The sequence below is a fragment of the Manis javanica genome, chromosome 11 (assembly GCF_040802235.1).
Source record: "Manis javanica isolate MJ-LG chromosome 11, MJ_LKY, whole genome shotgun sequence".
Classification (NCBI taxonomy): Eukaryota; Metazoa; Chordata; class Mammalia; order Pholidota; family Manidae; genus Manis; species Manis javanica.
Window position 1 is genome coordinate 110,520,142 of NC_133166.1, and position 27,986 is coordinate 110,548,127.

The 27,986-nt window shown below is 57.4% G+C and overlaps 1 protein-coding gene across 7 annotated transcripts in view; it reads right to left on the reverse strand.

Moving 5' to 3' along the window:
• Positions 1-27,986, reverse strand: part of SHANK2 (SH3 and multiple ankyrin repeat domains 2) — a 471,338-nt gene that overhangs the window by 16,092 nt on the left and 427,260 nt on the right. For 5 of the 7 annotated variants that reach the window (XM_073217285.1, XM_073217283.1, XM_073217284.1 and 2 more), the window contains 5 exons: positions 9,317-9,452; positions 8,880-8,960; positions 7,354-7,374; positions 2,054-2,184; positions 436-547 (listed from right to left, as the gene is read on the reverse strand). In XM_073217285.1, coding sequence (XP_073073386.1) covers positions 436-547; positions 2,054-2,184; positions 7,354-7,374; positions 8,880-8,960; positions 9,317-9,452 — 481 coding nt within the window. The remainder of the gene's footprint in view (positions 1-435; positions 548-2,053; positions 2,185-7,353; positions 7,375-8,879; positions 8,961-9,316; positions 9,453-27,986) is intronic. The other 2 variants (XM_073217288.1, XM_037011439.2) reach the window with 2 other exon arrangements.

The following is a 27,986-nucleotide window of genomic DNA, read 5'->3' on the forward strand; positions in this document are numbered from 1 at the left end:
CAAGGGAGCCACTGTGACATTAAAGAAAGGCAGGCAGCTTTCTGCAGCATGCTGGAGAACCTGACGCTGACCCAGCCAGCCGAGCGGCGTGCCCACTGAGTTTGCCCTGCACAGCACGGCAATGGCCGGTCCAGCAGGGAATGTGGGGACAAAGTGAACTCAGGACCTGCTCCATCTGCCCACCCTGACCCTCATAGGGCAGGGAGAAGGGCTTCCTGGAGCCCCCAGGCACCCACCGCCTCCCCCTGCGGGTGCCATCACAGATAACTTGGCTGGCATGGTTGGGGGGCCACCTGGGTTTGACTCCAGTGGGCAGAGAAGTTTCAAATAGCTCAGACGTTCAAAGGGCTCCCTGGTGGGTGAGGCCAGGTGCCAACCCTCCAGTGGGCAGGCCCCAGGGGCAGAACCTCTGCTGGTGCAGGCCACGCTTCTTACCTATTGATTTCTGCCTTCGCATCGTACCTCGAGGGAGGCCCAGGAACGGGCCTTTTGGGCTCCCGGGAACAGTGGGCGTCATCACGGCAATCCCCTGGCGCTCATACATGGACTGCAAACCAGAGAGCCTGGGGTAAGCTGTGCCCTGGCCAGCCTCACCCTCAGTGACCAGGACTGGGGTGGGGAGGGGGGCACGGAAGCCCTGGGCAGTCGGTGCCTCTCACACAGCCTCTGGGAGCTTCCTAAGTGTGCTGCTATGGCTGGCGGGAGACACCAGTGTGGAGAACCCAGAAGAGGGCCTCTCTGCACGCCCTCTGAGTGCCAGCGGTTCAGGAGAGCGTGGATTGCCTGGCATCATTCACTGACGGGGCACACGGTGGTGGCTGTGGGGTCTGCCCATGGCTATGACCTCCAGCAGGAGCCTCCATTTTCCTCCTCCACCAGATGGGGCCAACAGCCCTTGCCCACACCAGGGCACAGAGCAGGCCTGGGGTTTGCAGCAGGCAGGTGTCCCAGGGCCCCTCTCCTGGCCTGGTCCAGGACAAGCCTGGGGCTTCCCTCTTTCACTTTGGGAATGAATTCCCTGTGTAGCCTCTACCCAACCTGCTATTTCCTTGACTGCAGATCTGAGAGCGCTGCTGTCCCCACCCTGTGGCATCAGAGAGCCACTCTGGAAAACACTGGATGCAGAGCCCAGTGGTAACACGTGTGTAAGCTCTCAGGTCGGGCCCGGGCCCCCAGACCGCCTTCCTAGGAGACACAGTCCCCCTGCTACCCTGAGGCCTCTGCCCAGCTCTGTCCTCCGGCTGGGCTTGGGGAGTGTCTGGGCAAGGCAAGGTAGGAACCAGGGGGTGCAGGGGGAACCTGGGGGAGCAGGCTCGCAGGGAAGGGCTGACCTGGCCTGGTGCGGACAAGTGCCTGTGGAAGTGTGCTCAGAGTTAGGGATGGGGTTGGGGGCGAACGCTAGTTGCAGTCAGCAGGGTTGTGTTACTGTGTACCACACAGAGCTGTCACAGCAGACGGATGACATTTATGGGTGGTATTATTTAAAACAAGGCTAGATTAAACCAAGTGAGTCCATTTCAAGCGGATTCAGATAAAGTACCAAGTGTACTAGAGTCCTCGGATCTGGCAGGCCTGAAAGGGTGTCGCCAGAAAAGGGTCAGGGGAGCAGCCGGAAACAGCCTGCCCAGGATTTGGGTGGCCCAATGCAGGGGCTGTGCCCGGCCCTCCAGCTGGGTCTCTGCTCGCCACTCAGGGAGGTGGGCACAGCAAGTGCAGCTGGCTCTTAGCTGGGCGCCTGGCCCATCCATCAAACTCTGGAAGCCTGAGCCCCCCACTGTGCCCCCAGCCCCAGCACTGTGGGTAAGACCTGGGGGAGGCGCGCCCTCCTTGTGTGGGGCCCTGAGGCGTGGGCAGGCCCCTGCTCAGGAGGCTGCTGCATGTGGGGGTGGAAGTCTGGCCTCTCCTACCCCGCAGGGGTCCGCTGCTCTGTAGACGGCAGCCAAGATGTTCCCCCCTGAGAAGCATGCCTCGCCTGGCCTGCCCCTGCCCCACACCACGGCGCCCACCCATGGCCACTGGGAATCGGCTCTGTGTGGGCAGCGTGGCCACTCACGTTTATGTCTGACACAGATGGGAAGCACCGGCTGGTGGGCCGCTGCTTGATGGTGGCCACCCTGGACTCCACAGCCATGTTCTCTGCGGCTCGGGATGGCTTGGAGGCCGGGACAATCTCCTCGGGTTTATCTGTGGCGTGAACACGACGATTGAATGGATGTCAGTGACAGAAGCCCGGGAAACACAGTGAGGGCTGGAGTTTAACAAGGCTCCATCCTCCCAGCTCGGGCAGTACGGCTGTCACTGTGGTGCGGACACAAATGCTTCTCCGCCACATGCACCGCCCCGTGCCCCCACCTCCACCCCCCGCCAAGATCCCATTCCCCGAGCCCTCAGCCCAGGAGGGGTGCACGCGGACAAGATGGGAGACGAAGACCCTCCCCAGAGGGGCCCGGACCCCCCGAGAGGCTCCTCAGCGGGAGGGCTGTTCGTACTGATGGTGTGACTAATGTTTGGGTGTTTTCTTTCTAGGAGCTCACAGGTGCGTTTCTTTGTGACCAGATGCAGTTGCCAGGACACAGGGGCCTGGCATGCAAGGCTGAGGCTGCCCAGGCAGCAGGGGAACAGCCCCACTTCTAACCTGAAGGTAGAAGATGGACATTTGTGAAAACGACGGCTTAGAGTTAGTTATTTGTGACTAGAAATTTAAAGTTTTCTCTTAAATTTAAATGTAAGACATTAAATTAAATGTTCTTGAAACTTGAAAATTGAAGTACATTCTAGAACCACCCTGACACCCTCACTTTTTGGGCTGTATGAGTTCACATACGTGTTCAGGGCTGTCCACACTGGGCCTGGTCCTGAGACCTACACAGCAAGGGTCCTGGGCAGGCAGCACTGCCCCCAGCGGCCCTACCGGAGAGCAGCCGTGGGGTGGGTGAAATCTGCATGAGGAAGGGCCAGCGGGGGCATCCCATTCTGGACCTTGGAACTCTCCTCACCCCCCAGGCTACCCAGAATGTTCTGTCTACAAGCCTGAGGCCACCTCCTAGGCAGCCCCAGCCTTCTCTGGGGTCTGGTGAGTCCCTGTGAAGTGCATGCTGCCAAAATGACCCAGGCCTCCGGGGGCTTGTCCAGACCCTGAGCTGTGCGGCTGTGGGTGTCAGGGAGCAGACGGGCGCTCCCGCGCCAGACTGTTCCTTGCACTGAGGCGGCCGTGTGTCCTGGCAGCTTCCCAAGAGCTAGAGGCCCTAGAGAAGCCCCCAGAGCCCGGGAGGAAGCGCAGGAGGGAGGGGTGTGCGGGGCGGGGGGAGCCCAGATCCCACCCTCGCCTTGTTGTCTGGCCCGTGACCTAGGAAGGTGTTTGCTCTTTTGGGGGTTAAGAGGTCAGGAAGGGGAATGCACAGTAGCAGAGGGCCTGTGAGCCCGAGCCACCCGCTGCCCACACTTGATGCTGGCCCAGCCGGGCGCACGCCGCACTCCGTGACTTCGGGCAGAGGCAGCATGGGGCCCGGCCCCTCCCCGCCTGCTGGCTAAAGGCCAGGCCTGTCCCTTCTCTGCGGCCCACCCCCGGGCTCTGGGGCCCGCCTCCTCCTCAGGGCCCTCCTTCCCCTCCTGGATACTGGGGGACACCGTCAGGCATTGCCCCTTAGGGAACTAGTCAGAAACACCCACACCCAGCTAGTTATTGGGTCCTCAGCCTCCGCCTTCCTCCTCACCGCCCACTGACGCGTTCTGTCCTCGCCAGGGCCTCGGCCGGTCTGCCTGCGGCCCCTCACTTCCCTGCTTGCCCTCTTCCTCTCTCTGCTGGATTCCTCGTGCCCACCATGCACCCCCCACCCCCGCTGGGACCCCTTTCTCTGCAGGGCTTTCTCCCAGTGGTGCTCTGACAGCTGCACAGCTAGGGTCCTTCCAGCCAAGCCCCCAGGTGATGCTCGGCTGACCTCTGCAGCGAGCTGACGGGGACTCTGGGGTCTGAGCGGCCCATCCCCGGAAGCCAAGCCTCTCATAGGGCTGTCGGCTTCGCTTCAGCCGAGTGCAGGCGTTCCTCGGGCGAGGGCAGGTGGCTGGGCCTCTCAGCGGGGCTGGGGCTCCGGCCGCAGGTGCTCTCAGCCCAGCCTTAGCTACAGCGGGCTTCCCCCCGGGGGCCTCCAGGAATGTCCCCCGAAGGCGGTACTGCGCCCAGGCAGGAGCGCCTGGCACCCAGCAGGACACCCCGTGGGAGGCACAGTGGATGACAATGTGGCTGGCCGCGTCTGGGCATCCCGAGGAGCAGGGATTTTGTTCACCCCGACCCCCAACATCCTGAGCACCCCTGGAGTCTTCACACACCCCGGCGGGCAGGCAGCAGACTGATCTTGGGGCATGGCATGTGGCAGGCACCCCAAAAACAGGCCTAGAATGATGGGTGTGAATAGGTGGGAACTGCCTCCATCCTGCTGCTCGCCCTGCAAGCGCTGGCCACGGGGGGTGGGGGGAGCGGGGGCTGCTCCCGTTTTGCAGAGAGAACTGGGGACTGAGGTGCTTAAGGTCGATGCAGGGGGGAGTGTGGAGCCAGGCGGGAGCACGGGCCCCCAGCCTCTGCACTCCGGCTGTGGCTGAAGGATGCCAGGCCCTGGTGGGCAGCGGAATCTAGGGCTCCTACTGGGATGGTCTGCCCAGTCCAGGTGAGTGAGAGCAGGGGGTGCATCAGCTCAGGGCACTTGCCACACCACAGCTGCCAGGTGTCGAGGGGGCAGGCTTGGGAAGTTGAAGGTGTGTCCCCTGGAGCCGTGGCCACCTTGAACGTGGCCATCCTTATCTTTGTTTTAAACCTCTGCCCTTCACCCCCCCCCAACGTCCTTTTACACCAGAACACAGGAGAGCGTCCCCGTCCGGGGGTAAGGCTGGGGCTGCCGCTCCTTTTCCAGTGGGGGCTGCACTGTGGTTGTGAGAAGCAAATGAAAGAAGGGATCCTGTGTGGCTTCCCATGGGGGCCAGGGGCCTCCTGGCTCTTGTCTAAAGGGACTCAGGACTCTGCCCAGCCCTCTTCTTTGAGGGTTTGTTTACCAGAACTGAAGGCTTTTAGGAAAAGCTGTGAGCCTGCGGGGTCCTGCTTCTCATTCCAGGCTCGTGAGGGTTCTTGTGCCTAATTCATAAAAGCCTGGACTTGGGTCTCTGCTCGCGGACTCCACATGAGGAGCGCCAGCAAGTCCAGCCCCCTGCAGTCTTGAACGAAGGACTCTGTGAATGAAAGTAACCCTGCACACAGACCTGAACACCGCTCAAGCTTCAGAAACAATCAGGGGCTGATGAACCCACTCCAGAAATAACCCCGTATTTAGATTTTCTAGGTGTGCTTATAGTCTGTTGGAAGACAGACATGGTGCTCACTGTCCCTAAATTGCAAACTCTCTGGTGTGGGGAGCAGGTGCCCTGGGAGAGGAGGAGGGGGATCTGCCAGGTCGCACGCGGCCATGATGGGGGCAGGGGGACATGGCCCCCCTCCCAGAGCCCCCCCTCCAGCAGCAGCAGAGGGGAGAGACAAGCACCTGTGGGGAGCAGCAGCCCGACCGGCCCACCTCTGGTTTGTCCCTGGCAGGTGGCACAGAAAGGCCGACTGTGCCTGGCCCAGGTGCTCTGCCGGGCCCCATGCCTTCCAGGAGACGGGCCATGTGTGCCCCATGTAGCTGGTCCCCCACTGGCCTGGCTCCTGCCCTGGTCACGAGCACGGTCTTCGGGAACATGAGGAGCCTTTAGAGACTAGGGGTCTTAGTCCTCCACTGGTGGTGGGCAGAAGCCGGACCTCGGGAGCTGTGAGCTGGTACCTGAGGTCACGTTACTGGTGTCTGTTTCCTAGAACCACTGGGACAGAGTGTCACAAGTTGGGTGTTTGAGACCACAGAAATGCATCGCACGCAGTCTGAGGCCAGAGTTTCAAGATCGAGGTGTCAGGAGGCTGGCCCCCTCCGGAAGCTCCAGGGGAGGGCCCTTCCGGCCTCTCCTAGCTTCCGGGGCTCCAGGCATCCCAGGGCTGTGGACACGTCCCCCCAGCCTCTACTTCCATCCCCATGTGGCCCCTCCCGAATCTCCTCTCGTATGGACGGCAGCCACTGGCTCAGGGCTCAACCCCTCCGGCGTGGCCTTGCACAAACTGCTGCTGGAGGAGGGCTGGGGGTGCCCGGCCCGCTGGGGTCTTCTTGCCTACACACCTGTCTTCTGTTCCACCTGGGGTCAGGCAATATGAGAGGGGGGCATTTGATTCCACATCTGTGTCATTTTCTCTGCTGCTCAAAGGAAGGTGGGTCTCCGCCCTCCAGGGCTCTGGCCTTCCTCTGTGGGTCCCACCTGGCCCGTGCTGGCCGGGCTGCTTCCTCTTGTCTTCCGGCACAGGCTGGGGTCTGGCTGCTGCAGGCGCCCCTGGCGAGGAGGGCGGAGTGGGTGGGGCCGGTGCGGGCAGGCCACATGCTCTCCTTGACAGCCGGCTTCCTCGGCCAGCCGTTACGGTGTCGGGGTTCCTGGAAGCCCGTGGTGGGGGGCCTTCCTCAGAATGGTGTGGTGGACAGAGGGGCCGTTCCTGCCAGCTAGGGGTCAGCCTTGGATGGAGGGCAGTTTAGAGAGAAACGTAAGCCCAGGCAAGTCTGTGTCCTGGGCAGCCATCCCATGACTGGCACTGTGGCTGGTCCCAGAGCCCAGCGGGAGTTTCCCAGGCGGCCCCTGGGGCTGGAGGCTCGGGACTGCTCCCAAGAAAGGCAGATGCGGTGGGCAGCGCTGAGGAGCCGGGCAGACAGGCATCTGTCTTGGGGCTCCGGGACCTATCACCCAGCCCCCAGATGCTACACGTAGATTCCAAGACCTTCCAGCCCAGATTCCAGGGTTTCAGAAACCGCATTGTTTCAGATACTCCCCGCAAAGAGGTTTTGAACTAATGGCACTTCTTGTAATTGGTGCTCCTGGAGGAACCTGAGCCCCGGGCGGGGAGGGGCACCCCTGCCGTCCCAGCACAGCTCTCCTCGGGGCGGAGCACGCCGCGCTTGCCATGGTGACCGGGTCAGTGGTCAGGGACCCAGCCCTCTCCCCATCTGCAGGGGCTCCCCTCACAACCAGAGGGCTGGATGGAGCTCAGGGGCTGCCTGCCTGGCTGTGGCGGCCCGGGGCCCCAGGAGGACACAGCTCAGGGGAAACAAAGAACATCGCGGGGGAGCACAGAGGGGGAGCGAAGCGGACGGAATGAGTCAGACGGACACGCTCTGGAGGGCGGGCACGGGGAGGAGAAGGGACGGGTCACGGCACATTGAGACGCCACACCCACGCCAACAGAGGGTTCCCGTCCGCGGGGTGTGCGGGCAGGGGCTGGAAACACACGGGCTCGCCCCTTACCCTTCTTCTTCCGGATGGAGGCTTGCAAACAGAAAGGGCGGCGTGAGTCCCAGGGTGGCAGGGCTTACCAGGGCCTGGGCCGGCCTGCCTCACTCGGGGGCCGGGAAGCGGTAACTGAAGCTCAGGGGGCCAACTCGGGGACCGGGGTTCTCAAGAGCAGGTGCGTTCCCTGTGGCCTTCTCTGGAAACGCCTCACTGATAAACCTGCTTCCTGAGGGCTCGGGGATGGCGCAGAGCCCCCTTGTCTGAGCTGCCCTTAGTGCAGCCCCACTTGAAAGACAAGCTGCTTGCTGGTCCCTCGTCGGGGAGGCCAGCCACGAGGGATAAGCAGTAGTTCACATTGTCACCCACACCAGGTGCCACCACAGGTGCAGGGGATAGTGGGCTTGTCCTGCTGAGGCTTGTTTGGAGGGACACGATGGGGTCAAAGGAGGGGCCAGAAGAAAAGGGGCTGTGGGGAGCTAGTGCGTCTGGGCGGCGGGTGGGCACGCAACAGTGCAGGTCTTTTCTGGAAGGCTAAGGCTCAGTGTGAGCTGCGATTCTAGCCCCAGAACAGAGACTGGGGAGAGGGCCTCGTCAGGAGGACACCTGCTGCTCGACCCACCCACTGTGGAGGAAAGGCTGCTCTGTCCCTTCTGTGGGGGGCAGGCCCAGAGGGCTCCCAGTGAAGGCAGGATGCCAGGGAGGCAACATCAAATCACACGCCAGTGAGGAGAGCCCAGGCTTCAGCCCACCAGAGCAGGTGGGCCTGGCAGCTGGGCTGTGGGCTCAGGGTCTGCGTCCCCTGCAGTGCCCTGCACAGAGCACACAGATGCCCCCTCTTTCTGCCCCAAAGTCCCTCTCCCTCCTTCCAGTGGAGCAAGCTCATCAACCTGCCCACCACTTCTGTGTGGGTCAGTGTCACCCTCCCCACCAGGTGTCCCTGGGTCCGTGGTGATGCCCCCAAACGGCATTTAGCCAGCTTCTGGGAGGCTCATGCCACCAGCTCCAGGGTCACCCTCTTGTCAAGCTGCCACAGTGCTGCACCCTGGGCCCACACTGTGGCACGTATCCCCACACAGGCTGCACGATGGGCCTGTGGCCAGAGCCCCTTCTGCTCCTTGCAGACGTTTAGAGAGGCGCCAGCCCGCAGCCCTGCCGCCACACTGCACCTACATCAAGCCCAGGGCCGGACCTTTCTGGTCTGAGCCGGAATTTGGGGGGATCCCTAGACCGCAGCGGGAGCTGTTTGGAGGACCCTGTGGGGCCACTTACCTTTATCCACTAGTGAGAGGCCCAAAAATTCAAAACAAAACAATGTTAGATGAGCCAGAAAGAGAAAAGGCAAAGCTAGTAACCACACCCCGGAGCCACGGGGTTCCAACGCGGATGCCAACGGGAGCTGCTGGCAGCCAGGGGGGCTCCTGGTGCTATGCCCAGGCTCGGGCGTGGAGGGGGGCAAGCAGGCAAGCAAAGGGCCATGCAGGGACTGGGCTTCATGGAGGCCACGTGCTGGCGACAGGGCAGGCCGGACGGGCGACTCTTACCGAGCTCCTCCAGCTCTGAGGTCATGGACTTGGAGCGCAGGGTGAGCGCCGTGGTGGGAGCGCGCTTGGGGGGCGGGGGAGCTTGAGGGCAGACAGAGAGACGCAGGTGAGAACACGGCCGGCCGCAGAGCCGCCCACCCCGCCCCACACTCCCAGGACGACCCAGGACAGGCGGCCCAAGCCTGTGTTTTTGTGCTGGGAAGGCTGACTGGCCATCCCCAGGTGGTGAGGCCAGCAACAGCCCCCCTGCCAGGCCTCCAGGGTTGGGACAGGGCAGGTGCGGCCACATCATCTCCTGATGTCCCATCTGGCTGCTTTTCTACTCTGGTGGGGAGCAGACGCCCAGTGGGAGGAGGTGGGGGACAGTGCAGAAGGTGTCCAAGCACAGGAGGCTGGAGGGGAGGCCCCGCATCCCAGGGGCAGCGCGGGGCGTGTACCTTTCTTCCTGGCAGTGTCATCTGGGTCAAGATTCCTGGTGACCGTGACCACCTTGAGGATGAGATGATTCCCTCCCTGGCGGATCATGTTCACCACCTGCCGGTGGCCCACTTTCACGACGTTCTCATTGTTTACCTGCAGGAAGACGGGCAGGTCAGTGAGGTGGTGGATGGGATGGGAAGGGCCACACGCCCGCCCCAAGGCAGAGACCAGGCTGCCTCCTAAAGGGGGGCAGACATCCCAAGACTGCTGAGCTCTCGGGGAACCAAGAGGACGGTGGCCACGAGGCGGTGTGGGCCCCCCCACCGCCGCGTCCCTGGGTTCACGAGATGCTGGTGCTCAACCCCATCGGACCCCTGCGGCCTCAGGCGTTCACGCAGGCAGAGCCAGCAGTTCCCGGTCACCAGGGGTGCAGGGTGCCTGACGCGACATTTCCAGGGTGCGGGTTCCAACCATCTGGCTTTGCAGTCTCTCCTTAGGAGAGAACAGGACGCTTGCCGGCAGCTCATGTGTTGGGGGCACACCTGGCACTGCCCTGGCCCGTTTCTCCAGATGCGCCCTCCCCACTTCTCTCCTACCCGGCACAGAAAAGACACGAAGCTTGGCTGACAAGGTACTAAGAGTTTACAGCTGGGACAGCTGCTCCAGGCCCCAGGGACACTGCCCCCACTGGGGCCACCTGGCGGTCACGGAGCTCTTGGCACCTTTCGGAGCCCGTTACCTCCTCCTTCACTGCCACTGTTCCCACTGTGTGGCGAATATATGCAGCACAGAAGTAGAAATGGACCCAAGGTGACATCCCTTGGGCAGGAGTGGGCTGGGCCTTGAACACAGTGTCTCTGCCTCTCAAGAGAGCGCAGCCCAGCTGTGGACCTGCTCAGTCCGCTGTCCCACCTAGTGCTCCACCAGGGCAATGGAGACGGGTTGGGGGCAGCACCCCACAAGCCATGCCTTCTGGGCACCCGGACAGGTGGGCTTCACACCTCCAGCCCCAGTCCCACCCTCATGCCCACCGAACCGGGCCCTCCAGGTGGGCTCCAGCATCCCCCACCTCCACAGCGCCCAGCGTGTCCGCCAGCACGGAGGGAGGCAGCGAACAGACCCACAGGATGGCCAAGCTCGCAAGCACTCCACACACCGTCTCTGGAGACAGATGCCCACTCTGACTGCAAAGGACAAAACAGAAGCCTGGAACCCCGCCCATCCCCGTGACTGCCAGTCCCCATTTTGCTGTCCTTTCTCCTGCTGTGGACCCCCTAAGGTGCAGTGAGGCCACAGACGTGTCGGGAAGGCCTGGTGCGTCCCCACAGACAGCAGCTGGGGTGGCACACATGGGTCTGCCCTGCTGTCTCAATGCCTCGGTGGCCAGCTTGTCCCACTTCATCCCGGCTTTCCCGTGTCCTGGGAGCCCTGTCAGCCTCAGATGGGCAAACTGGCAGGCTGGCCACCCTGCTGGTCTGGAGCTCAGCGCCCCTCCACTGGGGCAGGGCGGTCCGGGGAGGGGCCCTTGCAGGGAAACCTGCCTAATTCTGGGTGGTGGGGGTGGTGGTCTTTGTAAAGGGTTCCTAGTCCTTTTCTGATTTTCTCAGGGTAACTAGGAAACCAGATGAATCTAGGAAGCAGAGAAGCTGGATGGGCAAGGGCAGCGGAGAGCGCCACCAGGAAAGGAGGCGGGCGGCGCCAAGCCCTCGCCCCGCAGAGACATGCCAGCCTGCGCCCCGCCGGCCGCCCCCGCCCCTCCCGGCAGCGCAGGAGCGCAGCGATCCGCTCTGGAACTTGTCCGCCCTCCCCGCCTCCTTCCTTCCCTCCCTCGCCCACCAACACTTCAGCTCTGAAAGCCCATGGAAATCCCGGAGACACAGGCCACCCTGGGGGACAGTCCGCCCGCCTCGGGGGCCTGTGTGCTCACGGTGGCCAGATGCCCAGGTCTGTGTCCACATGCCAACGAACAGATCTGATCTCAGGTGTGTTGGGCGCCACCCAGAAACCAGGACTGGGCAAGAGGCGCAGTGGGGGCCGGGTCCCCAGGCGGGAAAGCCTGGCGTGCTTGTGGGGCAGCAAGACGCCTGGGGGGCCACAGCAGGCGAGCATGGAAGGCGCAGAAGAGGCCCCTTCACGAGGTTCTGGGATGCCAGCGAGGCTCCCCCGGGGGGACAGAGTGCCGTGGGGAGCTGCCCCTGGAGACGACCCGCAGTGAAGACAGTTTCCAGCTATCCGTCTGCCAAAGCTTTGAAGTCAGCACCTTATGAGGCTGTGGGGGACAGAGGTGAGGAGCTGGCCCCGCAGAAGGCAGGTAGGCTCAGCTGCCCTGCACAGGACGTGTCCCAGGGGGGCGAGGCCCACAGACAGCCAGAGCTGCCTCACTCAGGTCCGCCACCCAGCGTCCTGATGCCCAGCGAGACGGTGGCTGCGTAAGGCTGAGCTGCTGCTACGTGAGGAGTCAGGCTCCAAGCCAGCTCCTGGCGGCTGCTGGGGACTCGGCCTCTGACCTCCGTCCACGCTGCCGACCGCTGAGCCCCAAGCCTCGGGCCTGACTCCGTGAAGCCCGGTCCACTAAATATCGTCTTCACTGACCTCCCACGAGCCCTGGCCAGGACTGGCCCTGGACTGGGAGTTGAGGTTTGTTCCTGTACCTGGGTGGTAGAAGTGTCAGAGATGCTGTGATTTAGGAGGCTGAGTTCTGGGAAAGGGCAGTTCTTGGGCATCAGATTCCCCTCGGCTCCCTGAGACCACACTGTGGGGACCCCCACCAAACTGCCCCGGGACAGGAAGCCCCCCTGCCAGAGACCTTGGCTGCACTGAACAGCCTGTTCCCAGCCCTGGCTCTGGGCAAAGAGCAGAGCCCCCCAGCCCCGGGCACAGTGGAGCGCCAGGACCCTCCTGGTTCCTGGGAGTGGCGGGGCCCCGATGACGGGCTCTGCCTGCTCACCCGGCACAAGGGTCCATCCTGACCCACCGCCCATGCAGACCTTACTGGGGTGGGGCTCTGACGGCCCCGCCGTGCCTGCCTCACTGCTCTCCAGGGGTCAGTCCGGGCCTGGCCAGAGCCTGCCCACTTACCTGCGCCGGCTGTGCCTCCCGCCATGGCCCCAGACTCATCTGTTAAGTGGTGAGGTGTGGCCCCCAAATTCATTTGTTGGAGTTCTCAGCCCTGTACCCCGAGACATTACCTTATTTGGAAGCAGGGTCCTTGCGGGTGATTGGGTTAGTATGAGCTCATTGGGGCGGATCCTCACCCCACGTGACCACACCCTTATAAAGGGGAAATTCGGCCACAGACACATGCAGGGAGATGCCACGTGAACACGACGGCAGAGGCAGGCAATGCTTCTACCAGCTGAGAAGCCCCATCTGCGGGAGAGAGGCCTGGACCAGATGCTCCTCCAGCCCAGGGGGGCGGCGCTGCCCACACCTGACACCGGACTTCCATCCCAGCAGACTGGGACAGTGGCTGTCTGTGGTTCAGGCTGCCCCGTGCGTGGGGCTTTGTCCTGGTTGCCCTTCCCTCGCCAAGTGTGCCGGCCCTCCTGCCTGGGCTCTGCCCGACTGTGGGCTCCTCCTGCAGCCCCTGCAGGCTCGGGTGGTGGCTGAACGGCTGGTCCCTTTCTTGAAGAAGCCAGTTGTCTCGGCTCCTTCTCTGCCTGTCATCTTTCTGCTCAAACCCAGCCAACTCCCCTGGCAGGAGCTGTGAAGCTGTAACTCATGTGGTCTCCCCACCTCCTGATGCCTCACAGCGGGCCTGTCATTAACTGTCCCTCCTGGCAGGGCCCTCACTGGGCACCAGCATGTGGTTCCATGAGAAGACACTGTCTTCCCAGAAGCCCCACCTCTGTCCCGACTTGGGTCTCTGTGTGGCCTGTGGGTGTTGAACCTGCCCCCCATCCTCTGTCCTCTGTCCTGGGGCTGTGGGAGCCCCTCGGCAGAAAGAGGATGCTGGGCAGGGTCCAAGTCCCCCCTTCTCCCCTTTGCAGCATGCACCTGCCTGGGGAGTCCCAGAAGTTCCTCCCTGGCCTGGGCACACAAAGGTGGGAGCTGTGCCCGGGGCCTTCCCTGCCCATGAGGACAAGCATGGCCTGCGTTCCCAGACTGGCAGACAGCCTCTTGCTAGCACGGCCAGATGGGAGCCCACCCCCGCCACAGGGCCCCGGATGCTCTTCTTTACCTTCCAGCCTCTCCCTAACGCTCCTGTCTTCAGTTGTCATCCTGCTTCACAAAATAAATGAGCTTTGGGTGGGGTCCTTCCCAAGAAGCAGGAAACATGCTGAGGTCAGAGCCACAGGCTGTGTGGCTCCGCACTTTCGTGGATCAGCTGCTGTACTTGGTGAGCACTTTTTGACAGTGTGGGCACAGAAGCGCCAGCTGGCATGTGCTGTGGTGCCTACAGTGCCCACCCTGCTACATGAAGGGCAGGTGAAGGCCCAAGGCAGCACGGTTCCGCCTGAACGCATGGGGTGGGGACTGAGATGGCGGGATGGGACTCTCGGCTACAGTCTCCCCCCAGTGCAGCGGGGGCAGAGGGCAAAGAGCAGAGATGTGCTTTAGAACTTCCTTTAGACAAACTTAAAATTCAGAATTTGGAACCAGCGGCTGTTTTGAGAACAGATGCCGCAAATTGCTCGCGTGGCAACAGAAACCTCAAAGACAGCACAGGTGAAATGCTTGTTGTCTCTTCAGGTGCCCAGGTTGGCATCTTGAACTCTCCTGGGGTTCGTGTGTCCCTCCAAAAACCTGAGCCTGCAATTCTGGCACACTGCCACCAGGAGGAGGTGTGTGCCTTGATCACCTGCCACACTCATAGAAGCTAAAGCCAAGTACTGAGGCTCCTGGGAGTGTAGCTTTGCAGCAGAACAAGCGGTTCACAAGTCCCAGATCCAGGTAACTGTAGGGACAGGCGCCGTCCTTACGTACAGACATGGGGTGATTCACGGAGGGAGGGAGCCACGGCCACATCCTGGGAGAGGGCGAGGGCCGGAGCCTGACACCTATCACGCCACGGTTCAGGTAACTTCTGTGGAGAACAGGAATACAGGCCTGCCTTTGCACGCTTTTGTGCTTTCCTAAATAATTCTGTTCTACTGCTTAAACCGTTATTTAAAATATAAAACATGTATGTGTTATGTAGTTTACAGAGACAGAGTTCTACAATGCTTGTCACAAAACCAGCAGGACCCACACGAGCCCCACTTCCACCCCAGACCCTCCAGCCCACTTGTTCTGTATCTGTCGCTGCATCTATGAACATGCTTACATTGTTGCTACTGGGTGTTTACATCTGAGGTAAGATCTGCTGACATACCAGTATAGAAAATGATGATTTGGCTCTTGGTTTCGCAAAAGCAGAACTGCTGCAATTCTGAACCAGCTCTTTGTTATGCATTGCACGGTGTTGAGTGGCATTGCTGGATTCTGTGCACTAGATGTGGGCAATGCGTCCTCCCCCCCAAATGTGACCACCAGGAATGTTCCCACACACTGCCCAATGTCCTCTGGGGAGTCCAAGTCACTCTCAGTTGAGAACCACTAATTCACCTCTGCTTTCACCTCCCCCTCCACCACTTCCCAGGACTTCCACCCTCTGGTTTATATCGTAATTCTAACTAGATGGACATCCCGGATTCCCGCCATTCTATGTAATATCCATTCACAGCTATACCACACAGTATACTACGATTACCTTGTCTTTTCTTGTACATTTTGTTTTCCCTGGAGTGAAATAGTTTTCTGTTGCTTAACTTTCTGTGTACTTGACGGTAACTCACACCAAGCACTTCCTAATCAGGTACATCTGTTTTCAAAATCTTCCAATATGTCAGGTATTCTGTAAAGGTTATCATCTTGAAGAAAGTGCGCCTGAAAACTTCTGCTCTTCTCTGAACAGGGCGGGTTCACTGTTCTCGGTCTGGGTCTACACTGCTGTCACTCAGGTTTCCTTCTGAGCCTTCTCTACAGGGTCGCCTGATTCCAGACCCCATGTCTGTGTTTGCTTACTTGGTCTAAGGCCTCATTTCTGGTGGGGACATCCTCTAGTGGCTTCCCAATACAGAGAGTTTGGGAGATGACTTTTTTTTGGCTTTGAGACATTGCCTATTTGAAAATGGCTTTATCTGCAAACTTAATCGGTAATTTGGCTGGGTGTAAAATTTGAGTTTGGAGGGTAAGTAAGCTCCTACAACCAACTTTTTTGCAGGTTAACAACTATAAAATCTGGACAAAAATAGGTAGAGGCCAAGATCCTGAGCCTGGCACCCACTTTGGTTCAGGGAACTTCTGTGAAGAGCGGAGACACAGGCCTTCTTTCACACACTTTCATTCAATTGTGCCATAAAGAAGGCAGAGCTGAGGCAGAGGCATCCCTATGAGGGCAAAGTTCTTATATTTCATGTGAACTGTGCAGTAGGAATTCTAACTAAGCGGACTGAAAAGCTAAGGATGTGCGCTGCGCTCTAAAGCTGCCAGCAAACAGAGTGTGAAGATGTATGGCTGAAACCTGATAAAGTGGGGTTCTAAAGATAATCAAATAATTCAAAATAGAGCCAAAAAGGGAGAACAGAGGAAAGCAGGAAACAAGCTGGTAGACCTGCACTGAACAGCATCAATAATTATATTAAGTGATATTAGGATCAAACTCCAGTTACAAACCAGATAGTATTAAAAAGGGATTAGAAAGACCTAAATATGCTGTCTGTGAACTTTAAATACAGACAGAGAGGTTGAAAGTAAATAAATGGAAAAAGATTTCCCATAGGTGTGGCTATATTACCATCAGAGGAAAAAGACTTCAACCACTTCAAAAACTGTTTGGCAATTCCTTACAAAGTTAAAGAATTACGATTTGACCCAGAAACTCCACTCCTAGGTACATTCTTAAGAGAAATGAAAACATATGTTCAGACAAATACCTGTACACAAAAGTTCACAGCAGCATTATTCACAATAGCAAAAAAAAGGGGTGGGTGGGGGGAATGGAGACCATTCATGGGCATGAGATTTCTTTTTGGAGTGATCAAATGTTCTAAAACTAGATTGTGTTGATGGTTGCATGACTCTGTGTAAATTATATCTCTCAATAAAGCTGTTATTAAAAAAAAAGGCTTCAGGCAAAGAGCACTGCCAGGAATAAAAAGGTTATTTATTAATGATCCAAGAGGTGATTTATAAGGAGGACGTAACAGTGATAAACATTTATGCACCTAATAACAGAGCCTCAATAAAACGAAGCAAAATTTGACAATTGAAGACAGACAACTCTGCAAACATTGTAGGAAATTTTATATTCTTTTCTCAAATTGATATGACAGCTAGACAAAAAGAAATCCATGAAGACACAAATGATCTGAACAAGTGCCGTGAACGAATTCATATTTATGGAACAATACACCCAACAACTGCCGGGCAGACACTCCTTGAGGGCCTGTGGGACGTTCGCCCAAACAGATGACATGCCAGGCCATGCGCTTCTAGTTTGGAAATAACTTGCCTTCAGAATTCCGAGCTGTCTGTATCTCAGTTCCCAGGTTTGTTCGGTCTGAGACCACTCATGTTTGATACTTTGTTGGGCACCTGCCTTCCCCCGTGGCTGCCCCCAACCCCGAACTGGGGAACCTCTCAAGATACCCCCTTTGTTTCAAATTTCCTGAAATTTATTGATGTGCCTTGGTGAGACTTTCCATACTTAAGTTTTTCAGTCCTAGGAAGTCTCCTTCAATTACTTCTTGGTCGTTTCCTTCCTTTCATTTTCTCTTTAAGGTATCCTCACATTTGGCACATGGTGGACCTTCTGGACTGGTCCCCTGATTTAACTATTTTTCCTCTTCAATTTTCCATACCTTTCTTGGAGGTTCTTTTCAATTTTATCTTTCAATCCACCTCTCAAAATGTTCATATCTGCTCTATTTTTAATTTCAAGAGCCCTTATTTTGTTCTCTGAATGTTACTAGATTTAGCCTTTTTATTGAAATATAGTTGATACACAATATTATAATGGTTTCGGATGTACTGCATGTTACTTTAAAAAAGCATTTTGTCCTTACTTCAAGGAGGCAATATCTTCTTTGATCTTACTGAGCATATTAATAATATCTTTTCATAATCTTACTCTCCCTGCAGAATCTGCTTCCTCCATCTTTAAAACAGTATGCTAGTTTTGGGCTCGGCCTTTCATACTATTTCTTTCATCAATGTCTGATGTTATTTGGCATGAATCTTATATTTAAGGGTGACCCCTAAAAAGCTGATTTATACTCCAGCTAGTTATTTTGTGAATACCGACAAACTGATCCTAAAGTTTATATATGGTGACGCAAAAGGCCCGGAACAGCCAACACAATAGTGAAGGAGAGGGATAAGTCAGAGGACTCACACTGCCCAGCTCTGAGACTTACTATAAAACCACAGTAATCAAGGGTGCGAGAACGGACACACAGACCAACAGACTAGAATAGAGAGCCCAGAAATAGACCCGCACACGCACACTCAACTGATCTTTGACATTGGAACAAAGGCAATTCTATGGCCAAAAGACAGTCTTTTCAACAAATGGTGCAGGAAAAATGGGACACCCACATGCAAAAAAAAATCCAAAAAACCCCTAAAAAACCTAGACACAGACCTTATACCTTTTCACCAAAATTAACCTGAAATGGGTCACAGGCCTAAATGTAAGACACAAAACTATAAAACTCTTAGAAGGTAATGTAAGAGAAAATCTAGGTGACCTTGAGTTTGGCAACGACTTCTTAGATATAACACCATAAGCACTAGCCATTAAAGAGAAAATTGCCAACTAGGACTTCACTGAGATGGAAACATTCTGCTCTGCAAAATGAATCGTCAAGAGGATAAAACAAGACAGATTAGGATAAATTCTTTGCAAAACACATTTGATAAAGGACTGGCAAGTCAAAACACAAAGAGGTCTTAAAATTCAACAGTAAGAAAGCAAACAATCCATTTAAAAAATGGGTAAAAGATCTAAACAGTTACCTTATCAAAGAAGATACACACATGGCACACACGCACATGAGAAGATGCTCCGTATCATACACCATCAGGGAACAGCAAACCAAAACAACACTGAGGTCCCACTACACACCTGTTAGAAAATCAAAATGCTGACACCACCAAATGCTGGTGAGGATGTGGAGCAACAGGAACTCTCACTCACCGCTGGTGGGCCGCCACTTTGGAAGGTAGTTCAGGGGTTTCTTACAAAACCAAACGCCCACCGCAGGATCTAGAATCACGCTCCTTACTATTTTTTCCCAAAGAAGCTGAAAACCCATGTCTACCCAGAAACCTGCACGTGGATGTTAATAGCAGCTTTATTCATAACTGCCAATAAACAAGCTGTGGTCCATCCAAAGAAGTATTAGCAATAAAAGGAAACAGGCTGTCAAGCCAGTAAAAGACATGGAGGAACCTTAAACGCATCTTGCTAAGTAAAAGAAGCCAGTTGGAACAGTATAAATACTCTGATTCCAATGCTATAACATTCTGGAAATGGCAAAAAACAATGAAAGGATCAGCGGTTGCCAGGGGTTGGGGAGAGGGAGGGATGCAGAGGCGGAGAAGGGGGTTTTTAGGGCAGTGAAACGATCTCTCTGTGACACTGTGATGGACACACGTGATACATTCGTCCAGAACCGCGGAATGTGTGATGCAAAGAGAGAACCCCAACATACATTGTGGGCTTCAGTTAATAATAATGTATTAATACCGGTTCATGAATTGTTCAAATGCAGCACACCCATGCAAGAGGTTTAAAATAGGGGAAATGGGTGGGTGGGTTGGGGTAAAGGAGTGTATGGGAACTCTCTGTACTTTTATTTTTTCTGTAAATTAAACCTGGGCAAAGGATAGTCTGTTACTGAAAAAGCAGCCAGTTGGAACAGGTTACACTCTCTGACTCAGGTCACACCATTTTTTATTATGGAAAAATGTTCTGCAAATACACAAAAGCAGAGACTGGACTGCGGCAGCCTGTCAGCCAGCACCAAAAACGATGACTTCAAGCGGCCTTTGTCTCCGTGGCCCGCCCACCCGCCATGGGTTCTTGGGACGCAAACTCCAGCTTCCCACTGCCTCACCCGGAAGCACTCTGGCATATCTTTTAGTCAAAGTCAAAGCCTCACATTAAAAACACAGCCACAATACCACGACCGCACCTCAAAGGTGACTCTAATTCCTCAGATCATCAGACACCCCTGTCATGGCTGAGATTCTTCCTGTTGTCCCGTACATGTCCCCGGGTGAAGTGGGTTCATCAGCATCGGAGAGGAATGAGATCTGCACGTCGCATCTGGTCGCTCTGCCTCTTCCGTCTTCTCTCCTCGGCAGGTCCTGCTTCTCTTTTCTCCCCTTGCAGTTCATTGCTGAAGACACGAAGTCCCTGCATCCCCTTGGTCTTGTCGCGTCACCCCTGACTGGTGGTTGGACCCCGGGTCACGTTCCGGTGGAGGTCACAGGAGTTGCTTCATGGCCCCACATCAGGAGCCCCCGAATGTGTCTTCGGGTGACGTTCAGCTTTACGGGTGGGTTCAGGCACGGTCAGCCTGGTCCTTTCCTATTAGCTTGTAGAGTAATGTTTTTAGTGGCCCCTGATGGCCACTGCCTGCATCCTCCACCTCTTGGTGGCTGTCCAACAATGACATCTACTTGTGTTGTTCCTTCTCCATTTATTAGCTGGAATACTTTTCGAACAGAAACGTCCTCTTCTCAACTCTTTGATTGCCCCTGATGTGCAGATAAATGCTTGCTTTTTTCCTTTAATTTACCGGTTTTCATATTAATGAACTGGTTCCTTTCAAAGCGACCCATTCTTTTAAAAGTGTCATGATGAATTCAGGGATGTTTAGAAAACATATGTGAAAGCTTGAATCCATCACGATTACTGTGCTTTATTTTTAAATAGTTTTTTACAACAGTTTTAGCTTTACAGAAAAAATGTGAAGCTAGCGCAGCAGTCTCCCCATTATGTACACCTTATGTTAGTATACTTGTCACGATGAACGGACCAATACTGATATGCTATTATTAGCTGAAGCCCAAGTTTCACTCAGGTTTACTTGACTGTTCCCCAATGCCCCTTTTCTGTCCCAGGACCCCACCCAGGACCCCACATTTACTCAGCTATCCCATCTCCTTAGGCGTCCCTTGGCCGTGATGGCTTCTCAGACTTTCTTTGGCTTTGAGGACCCTGGCAGTTTTGGGAACCCATCAGGTATCCTGTAGACCATTCCTCAGCTGGGTTTGTTCCCGTCAGGAGCAGAGAGGGGTTTTGGGTTTGGGGGCAGAAGACCACAGATGTGTCTGTTCTGGCGCATCAGGGCACATGCTGGCGACACACCTCCCCCTGACGCCGCCTCTCGGGGTCTGAGGCGCTCGTTGGGCTGCTTTCCGCCCCTTCCCACTGTCCCCTCTGGGACGCGATTGCTGTACGCAGCCCACCACAGGGCCGTATGTGGATTTTGGGAATTCTTCTGCAGAGGAGATCTGTCTCTCCTCTTTATTTAATGTTTATTGAAATCAGCAGGTTCACATGTATTTTGTACTGTGGGATAACCCAATACTTTTTTACTCATTTTGTCTCCCAAGTGTCCCCGCTTTGGCCATCGGGAGCCCCTGTGTCCCTGAGACCTGCCCCCGGCCTTTCATCGGTCACTACCTCCTCACTTACATCGCATCACCAGACGCGCCGGGCCCCGGGGCCTTCCCCGGTCCATCTGCCCGGGATTCGCTGGGGGAGCCCTTCCAGGGACTCTGTGCGTCCTCAGTGCTGCTGCAGGTAAGACAGTGTTTTGGGCCTTTGTGAGTTCATACTGAGAATTCCAACTGAAATTTAGAACAGTGGGGGTTTTATTTCTTTGATTCTATATTCGATTCACTTTCTCTTTGCTAAAAATCTGGGTTCCTAATGACTGACGTTAAGGTAATGATTTATTTGCTTGTTCTGTTTATCGTCTCTTCATCAATCATCTCTCATTACAGTCGTTAGGTAATTTCAGGCTAACAGTACCAGCTTCATTATGAACAATATAATTACTGAAAGAACTTTAGGGTCTCTCTGCCGTTTGCATGGATATTCACATTTCTCTAATATTTCCGTTATTTAAAATGCCATTAATTTTACATTTTATTCTGTTTGATTTTTAAAATGTTGACATAATTGTTTTATGAATGTGAAATGTTTACCCAGTTATATAATCTAATCTACAAAGCATTTTGTATTCATAAAAGTCTTTTCTTTCTCTTCCTGTATGCTACCCACCAAGGCAGCATCAAATTTAAAATTTTGTGGATTATCCTTCATTGAAAAGGAGAAATGAGAAATTTGTGTGCATACACAGGCACGCCATGCACAGGCACGTACGTGTGTCTGCTCCCTGTCCCCGGCACAGATTGCAGCGGGCTGGCCGTGCTTTTGCCACCTCCCTTCCCACCTGGCAGCGCGATGCAGCCACAGCGATGTCCCTCTGCTGACAGTGCCTGCCAGCCCCCAGCCGTGCGCTCGTCCGGTCTTCTCTGGTGCGGGGCTGTTGTTTCCAGTCTTTGCTGGTGCAGACGGTGCTGCCGTGAACAGCCGTGTGCGTGCACGCTCTCCTTCTTCTCAGAGCGGCCCTGGGACGCTTCCACGTGGCGGGTCCTGGCTCTAAGGGCCTCTTATCCAGGTTCCCAGTCAGTCCTCCTGTCCGGGACCCCCGGTCACCTCCAGCAGCGAGGAGCCTGTGGGGTCCTATGGGTTGTTCTGTCTCCACCATGCTCCCCTGGCAGCCCGGATACGACGCGGCATCGGGCTTTCCCAAGCTGCTGCTGTCCTCTGTTCCTTGTCTGCGATGGCCTGTGCTCTGAAGCTGGCTTCCAGCTGCCTCCTGGGCTCCAGGAGAAAGTCTGAATGCATGGTTTCAGACCCCAGTCTTGCTGGATGTCTCTAATCGAATCTAAAACCTCATTTATCATGGGAAGCGGTGCACACAGGATGCGGTTCAAAAGGCACCAAACAGGCAGGTGGCCTTAGGGAGCCGTGTGAACACAGGCACGGGTATGTGATTCATGCTTAAGCTTGTCCCAACCATGGTTTATTCTAACCCTGCTCTGATTTCCTCGGCTCTGAGAGCTCACATCCTGCCCTGGGATGGGAGTCCCCTCCAGACCTGGGTCTCAGGGAGCCCAGGGCCCTCGGGGGTGCAGCTCCAGGCATGGCTCAGCCTGGGCCCTGCTCACGCTAAGCTCCAGATGCCCACAGCCAGACCTTCAGTTTTAGTGTGAGTGTTACTCCCAGGGCCGCAACAGCCATGGGAGGAGGGGAAAGATGGAGCCACTGCCCCCAGCTCCAAAGTAGCCTCTGCTTGAGCCTAGCAGGCGGTACCACTCCCAGGGTCCCGGCCCCCAGAGCCACACCCTGCTCAGGGCAGGTCACTCCTTTCCCAGTGCTAGCATGCAGGGCCTCCAGCAAGGTCAGGAAGGGGCGTGGGGCTGTTTCTGTGGTCACTGCAGCCGGCCGTGTGGCCACGTGCAGGGCATGCCCTGGGCCTCGCACCAGCATGCACCATGATGACGGGCCTGTTATAGATGCACCCCGGCCCTGCTCGGCAGCATGGGCTCCACACACGAGGGAATGCGGGGAACACCGGGAGCCAGACTCCTGGGTTCAAGGCCCAGCACCTGTTTCCCCAGTGAGTGAGTGGCCCCAGACTGGGGCTCTGTGTCCAGCAGCACCACGTGCAGTGTGGCGAGGACACAACTGTGTATGCGCAGCAGGTGCGACGCAGGGCAGGCAAAGTCGGCGGCCCTGCCTGTGGCCTGAAGTGCTCTCGCCCAAGCCGGCCGGCTAGCGTGTGCGTGAATCTGGGCTTCTGGGGGCTCTCGGCCCACTACCTCGTCATTCTTGGGATGAATGCCCATCACTTCAGCACAGAGCATGTGCAAGTGCCCCCACAGAGGCCGAGCCGGGAAGCTGGGTGCCTTTGCATCACAGCCTCCTTCACCCCACGTCCCATCGTCCCCACTCAGCATGGCCTCGGTGGCCAGCTTCAAGGCCCCACATGGGGTGTTGGGGCCCAGAGGTCCAGGCTGAATGCCCGATCGTGGAGGGGCCTGGCCGCGCCTGCAGCAGCCAGCAAAGCACAGCGAAGGGCGAATGTCAGGTGAGCACCTGGGGTGTGCCCACGTTGAGGCGATGTGGTTATGTCACTGAGTCCTGGGCACAGCACCCAAAAGTGTGCCCGCGTGGCCTGGCCGCGGGGCTGCAGGTCTCTCACTCTGTGGAAACGTGGCCCCAGAGAGGCTGGTGCCCTGGGTTCCGGCAGACCGCCTCACCGGGCAGCATGCCCATCACACCACGGCGGCCGCACCTGGTGAGCGGAGGCAGCAAGGGCCTCGGACGCCCCGCATGCGAACTCAGGAGTGGGCGATAAAGCCACAGAGCGGGCTGCTCACCACTCTGGCACAGCCCCAAACATCCCCTCCACGGTGCAGACAAGCTGCTGCCTGCCACCGCGCCCGGGCACACGCACATGCTTGAGCTCACGCATGGGCACGATGCTTGGGGGGGTCCTCCTGGAATCTGGAGGCAACACAGACCATATTTGAGCAAGTTTTCCCGACCCATCTGTAGAATCCACGGGGAGGCCGCCCACTTGGGTGGGCAGAGAGCTGGAGTGTGGCTGACCTGCAGGGCTCCAGGCTGCCGTGCAGGCCGCTCTGCTCCCTGGCCCCACTGCCCTGCGAACCAGTGAGGTTCATTGTCCAGGGAGACGGCGCCACATGGGGCCTCCACACACCACCAGGACAGGAGCCGCGCGGCGCGGACCTCCGGGGTTCGGAGCAACCTGCACCCAGCTCTGCAGTAACCCCTCCTCTGTGCAGAACACCTGGCCTGCTCTTTGTCCGGAGGGGCTGTGGCCAGGGTGGGGACACAACCTGCCGGAAGCCGCTGGCTGGGGGATGGCACCCATTTCATCAGCTCTGGACGCCAGCCCCACGCAGCACAGGGAGCGGCCGCCCGACAGCCCAGCACCAAGGCTGCTTCGTAGTGCTCCCCCTACCCCACTCCCTGCCTCTCCCCCAGAACGAGCTTGGTGGTGGGGATTCCGCCTTCCCGAGACACTGCATCCTGTGAGGGCCCAAGCGAACCCCAGCTCCCCTCCCTGCACCGCCCCAGGACGCGCCAGGCGGCCAGTCTCCTCGGCTGCAGCCCAGATGCCTGCAGGCCTTCCTGCGCTTCTCCGAGGGACATTCTGGGCCCCTCTTCCAGCCCAGCCTGGCTCCCTCCTACGTGGCCTCTGTCCCACGGTGGTCTGGGCACGCCCCATGCAGGCGGGAGGCCCCTGGGACCTGGTCCTCGACACAAGGACTTCTGGTCACTGACTAGACTGTCCAGAAAGTTCCGCCACCACCCCAGAACCCCTTGACTAAGCCCTCCCAAGGGGGGAATGGGTGGCTGACCTGATTGCAGACTGGCTGACCCGCTTTTGGAGACGGGCTGGTGGTGACCCCGGTCCCATTTCTCTGGGCAGAGCCTGCAGCTGCCTGGAGCTTGTCCTAGAACAGCCCTCGTGGGCTCGGGGTAATGGGGTGGGCTCAGGGCGGCCTGGTTCAGGTTGGAGAGTCTGACTTCTCTGTGTGTTGAAAATGACCGCTCTCAACTCAGAAGGACACTGCTGAAGAAGGGCTTCCAGCAGCCTTGCCCATCAGGGGCGGCATGAACCACCCCAGGTGGGGAGGGGGCAGCTCTTGGAACCCTGGCCTGTCCTCTCCATGGGGCAGTGGCCAGGGCCGGGTGACTCGGGCCAAGTCCTGAGGCTGAAGGCCATGGTGTGGGGTGTCTGCACGCCAGCACCACCTGTCCGACCCGAGGGCTGGTGCCCAGCCTGGGGGCAGAGCTGGGCCATCCTCACAGCAGCCCCTGGCCCCAGACCTGGCATCTCAGACTCAAGAATTCTGAGCTACAGGTCGCCCCCCATTCCTGCAGGACACGGTGGAACACCATAACATACTGCTATGTGCCGGTGCTGGGCCAGCACGTCCTGTGTGGACTGGCATCAATCCCCTCGACGGCCTGGTTAGCAGGTACTGTCATGACTGCCGTCTTATAGATGGGGAACGAGGGCCCAGAGAAGGGGAGCAGTTTGCCAAGGCCACGAAGCCTGTGGGGCGGCCCTACGTGCAGGGTGGAGCCGGGCGGTCAGGTGCCTGCCTGTGGAATGCCTGGGGCATGTGCTGATTGTGAATTTAAGTTTGAGGACGCTCTAAACTGTCTTCCACAGCAGCAGCACTACTTACTCCCGCCAGCAGTGCACGGGGACTTCAGATTCTCTGCCGCCTCACCACCTGCTTGTCTGTCCGTCCCGCCACGTGTGAGGTGGCATCTCACTGTGGCTCTGCCGTGCGTTTCTCTATCGACCAATGCTGAGCATAAACGCCTTTCTTATTAAATATTTGTACTGGCAACATCGGAGCAGGGGTTTGGGTTCAAGTGCACGCAAACACGTCCAGGTTCTGGGCCAGAGACACCCGCCCAGGGCCGGCCACACCTGTCCTGTCCTCTCATCAGCGACACCCTTCGCCTGGACTTACGGGGATGTCCGCGGGGCACAGCGCTGCTCTGACCAAAAGGAAAAGGCTGGCTGGGAATGTGAAACGGGCAGCTGCTGTGGAGATCAGCACGGTGGCTGCTCAAAGAATTAAACACAGATCTAGCATGTGGTTGAGCAGGTCCGCTTCTGGGGACACGTCCGCAGGAGGTAGAAGCAGGGACTGGAACTGGCCTGCGCCCCCTGTCCTCACAGCGGCATTAACACAACAGCTAATCCGTGGAAACAACCCACGTCCGTCAGGGGCTAAACAGACAGAATGTGGTCCATGCATACAACGGAATATTACTCAGTCTTAAAAAGGAAGAAAATTCTGACTCCTGCTACGACATGGGTGAATCCTGAGGACGTTATGCCGAGTGAAGTGAGCCAGGGAGACACTGTATGACTCTGCACAGAGGAAGTACTTAGCGTGGTCGGACTCACAGAGGCAGAAGGTAGGACAGGCGGTGCCAGGGGCCAGGGTAAGAGTTTAGTGGGGACAGAGTTTCAGTTTGGGAAGACGGAAAGTTCTGGAGATGGTGGTGGGGATGGCTGCGCAACGATGTGACTGTGCTTAATGCCACTGAGCTGGGCACTTAGAAATAGTTAAGAGGGTAAATTTCATGGTACGTGTATTTATGACAATATCAAATGATAATTTAAAAAAGGGAAAGACATGGTCCGAGGTCCAGGAACCAGGTCCTGGCTCTGTGCCCACCCACTGGTCACCAGGAGCTGCTCTCTGGGCTGTGGTGCCCATCTGTGAAATAGTGGACGGTGGGGTCTCTGCAGGGATCTTGGAAGATCAAGTGAAATGCACACAAAGTGCCAGCATGAGCCTGGGTTGGGGGCATGGTCGGCGGGGCAACCTGTGGTTCCTTCACCCACACTTGGCTGCCCACCCCAGGAGTGGATGCCCGTTCTCTTGACACGGCTGCAGGGTGGGACCCCAGGGGAGGCCTGGGGCCACCTGAAGGGAAGGCCAGGGTCCTGTGGGATGGAGCACAGCTTCAGGGTCGAGTATGAGGTTAAGGTCCCACCCAAGTACCCCGCACACTGTTGTGGGGTGTGGAATCTGGGCTGAGCTGTCTGTCCCCACCCCTGGAAGGGGGCTGGCAGCACCTCCCGTGCTGGATGGTGACCGGGTGGAGCGTGACGAGGCGGGACCTCGGGAGCTGGCAGTGACTCGCCCGTGCTCCACCACTTGCTGGCTGACACCATGCTGACCTCATGGGGTCCTCACAGCCACCCGAGCCCCTCCCACCACCATGAGGCCCTGCAAGCTGCAGGGCCCCCCCCCCCCTCCACCCGGACAGAGTCTGGGCGTGGATCCCAGCATCCTCCTTCCTCCAGCTCACAGCTCTCGGGCAGAAGGGCCCAAGGACACAGCTCCCAGGTTCTCCTGCCCATCGGTGAGAGACCGGGACCGCTGAGCAGAGATGCCCCCTGCAGTGGCCGCCTGTGGGAACACCTCCGCCTGTAAGGCAGGGCCAACATGCTGTGCAAGAGGAGCCTGCGTCCAGGGCCCAGAGGGAGGGTTGTACTGGACAGCCGTGCAGGCTGCTCACTGCACCAGGGGCCTGCCCTTGGCTCACCTTGCTGTGACCCCACAGAGGGGCTCCTTGAGAGTGGGCAAACTGGGGGCCTGTCCGTGTTTCCCTAGGGGAGGGCCCCTGGCCCTCATCAGAGTCTAGAGTGGAGTCACGCCTGAAGAGGCTGAGCACCTCTGTGAGGGGGGCAGACCAGCCGGAGAAGCAGGCACCCCACACAGCCTGCTTTCCACGCAGGGAAGTGAGCCTCTGACGGGGACGTGAACGGGCAGTCGACGTACAAACCAGTTTGAAGATTCCTCAGAAAGGCAGACGCACAATGAGCAGGAACTCCGCTCCTGGGGACGTCCCCAGAGAAGAGAGGGCAGCGTCCACACCCGGACACCACACCCTCAGCAGCACGGGCACGGCAGCCCCGGGGTGGAGACGGCACCGGTGTCCACGGACACAGGACGAGCGGATGAACAAGAGGCGGCCCACCCGCACCACGCGGTCATTCACCCCCGCAGCGGAATGAAGCCCTGACTCGCCACGACGCAGAGGGAGCC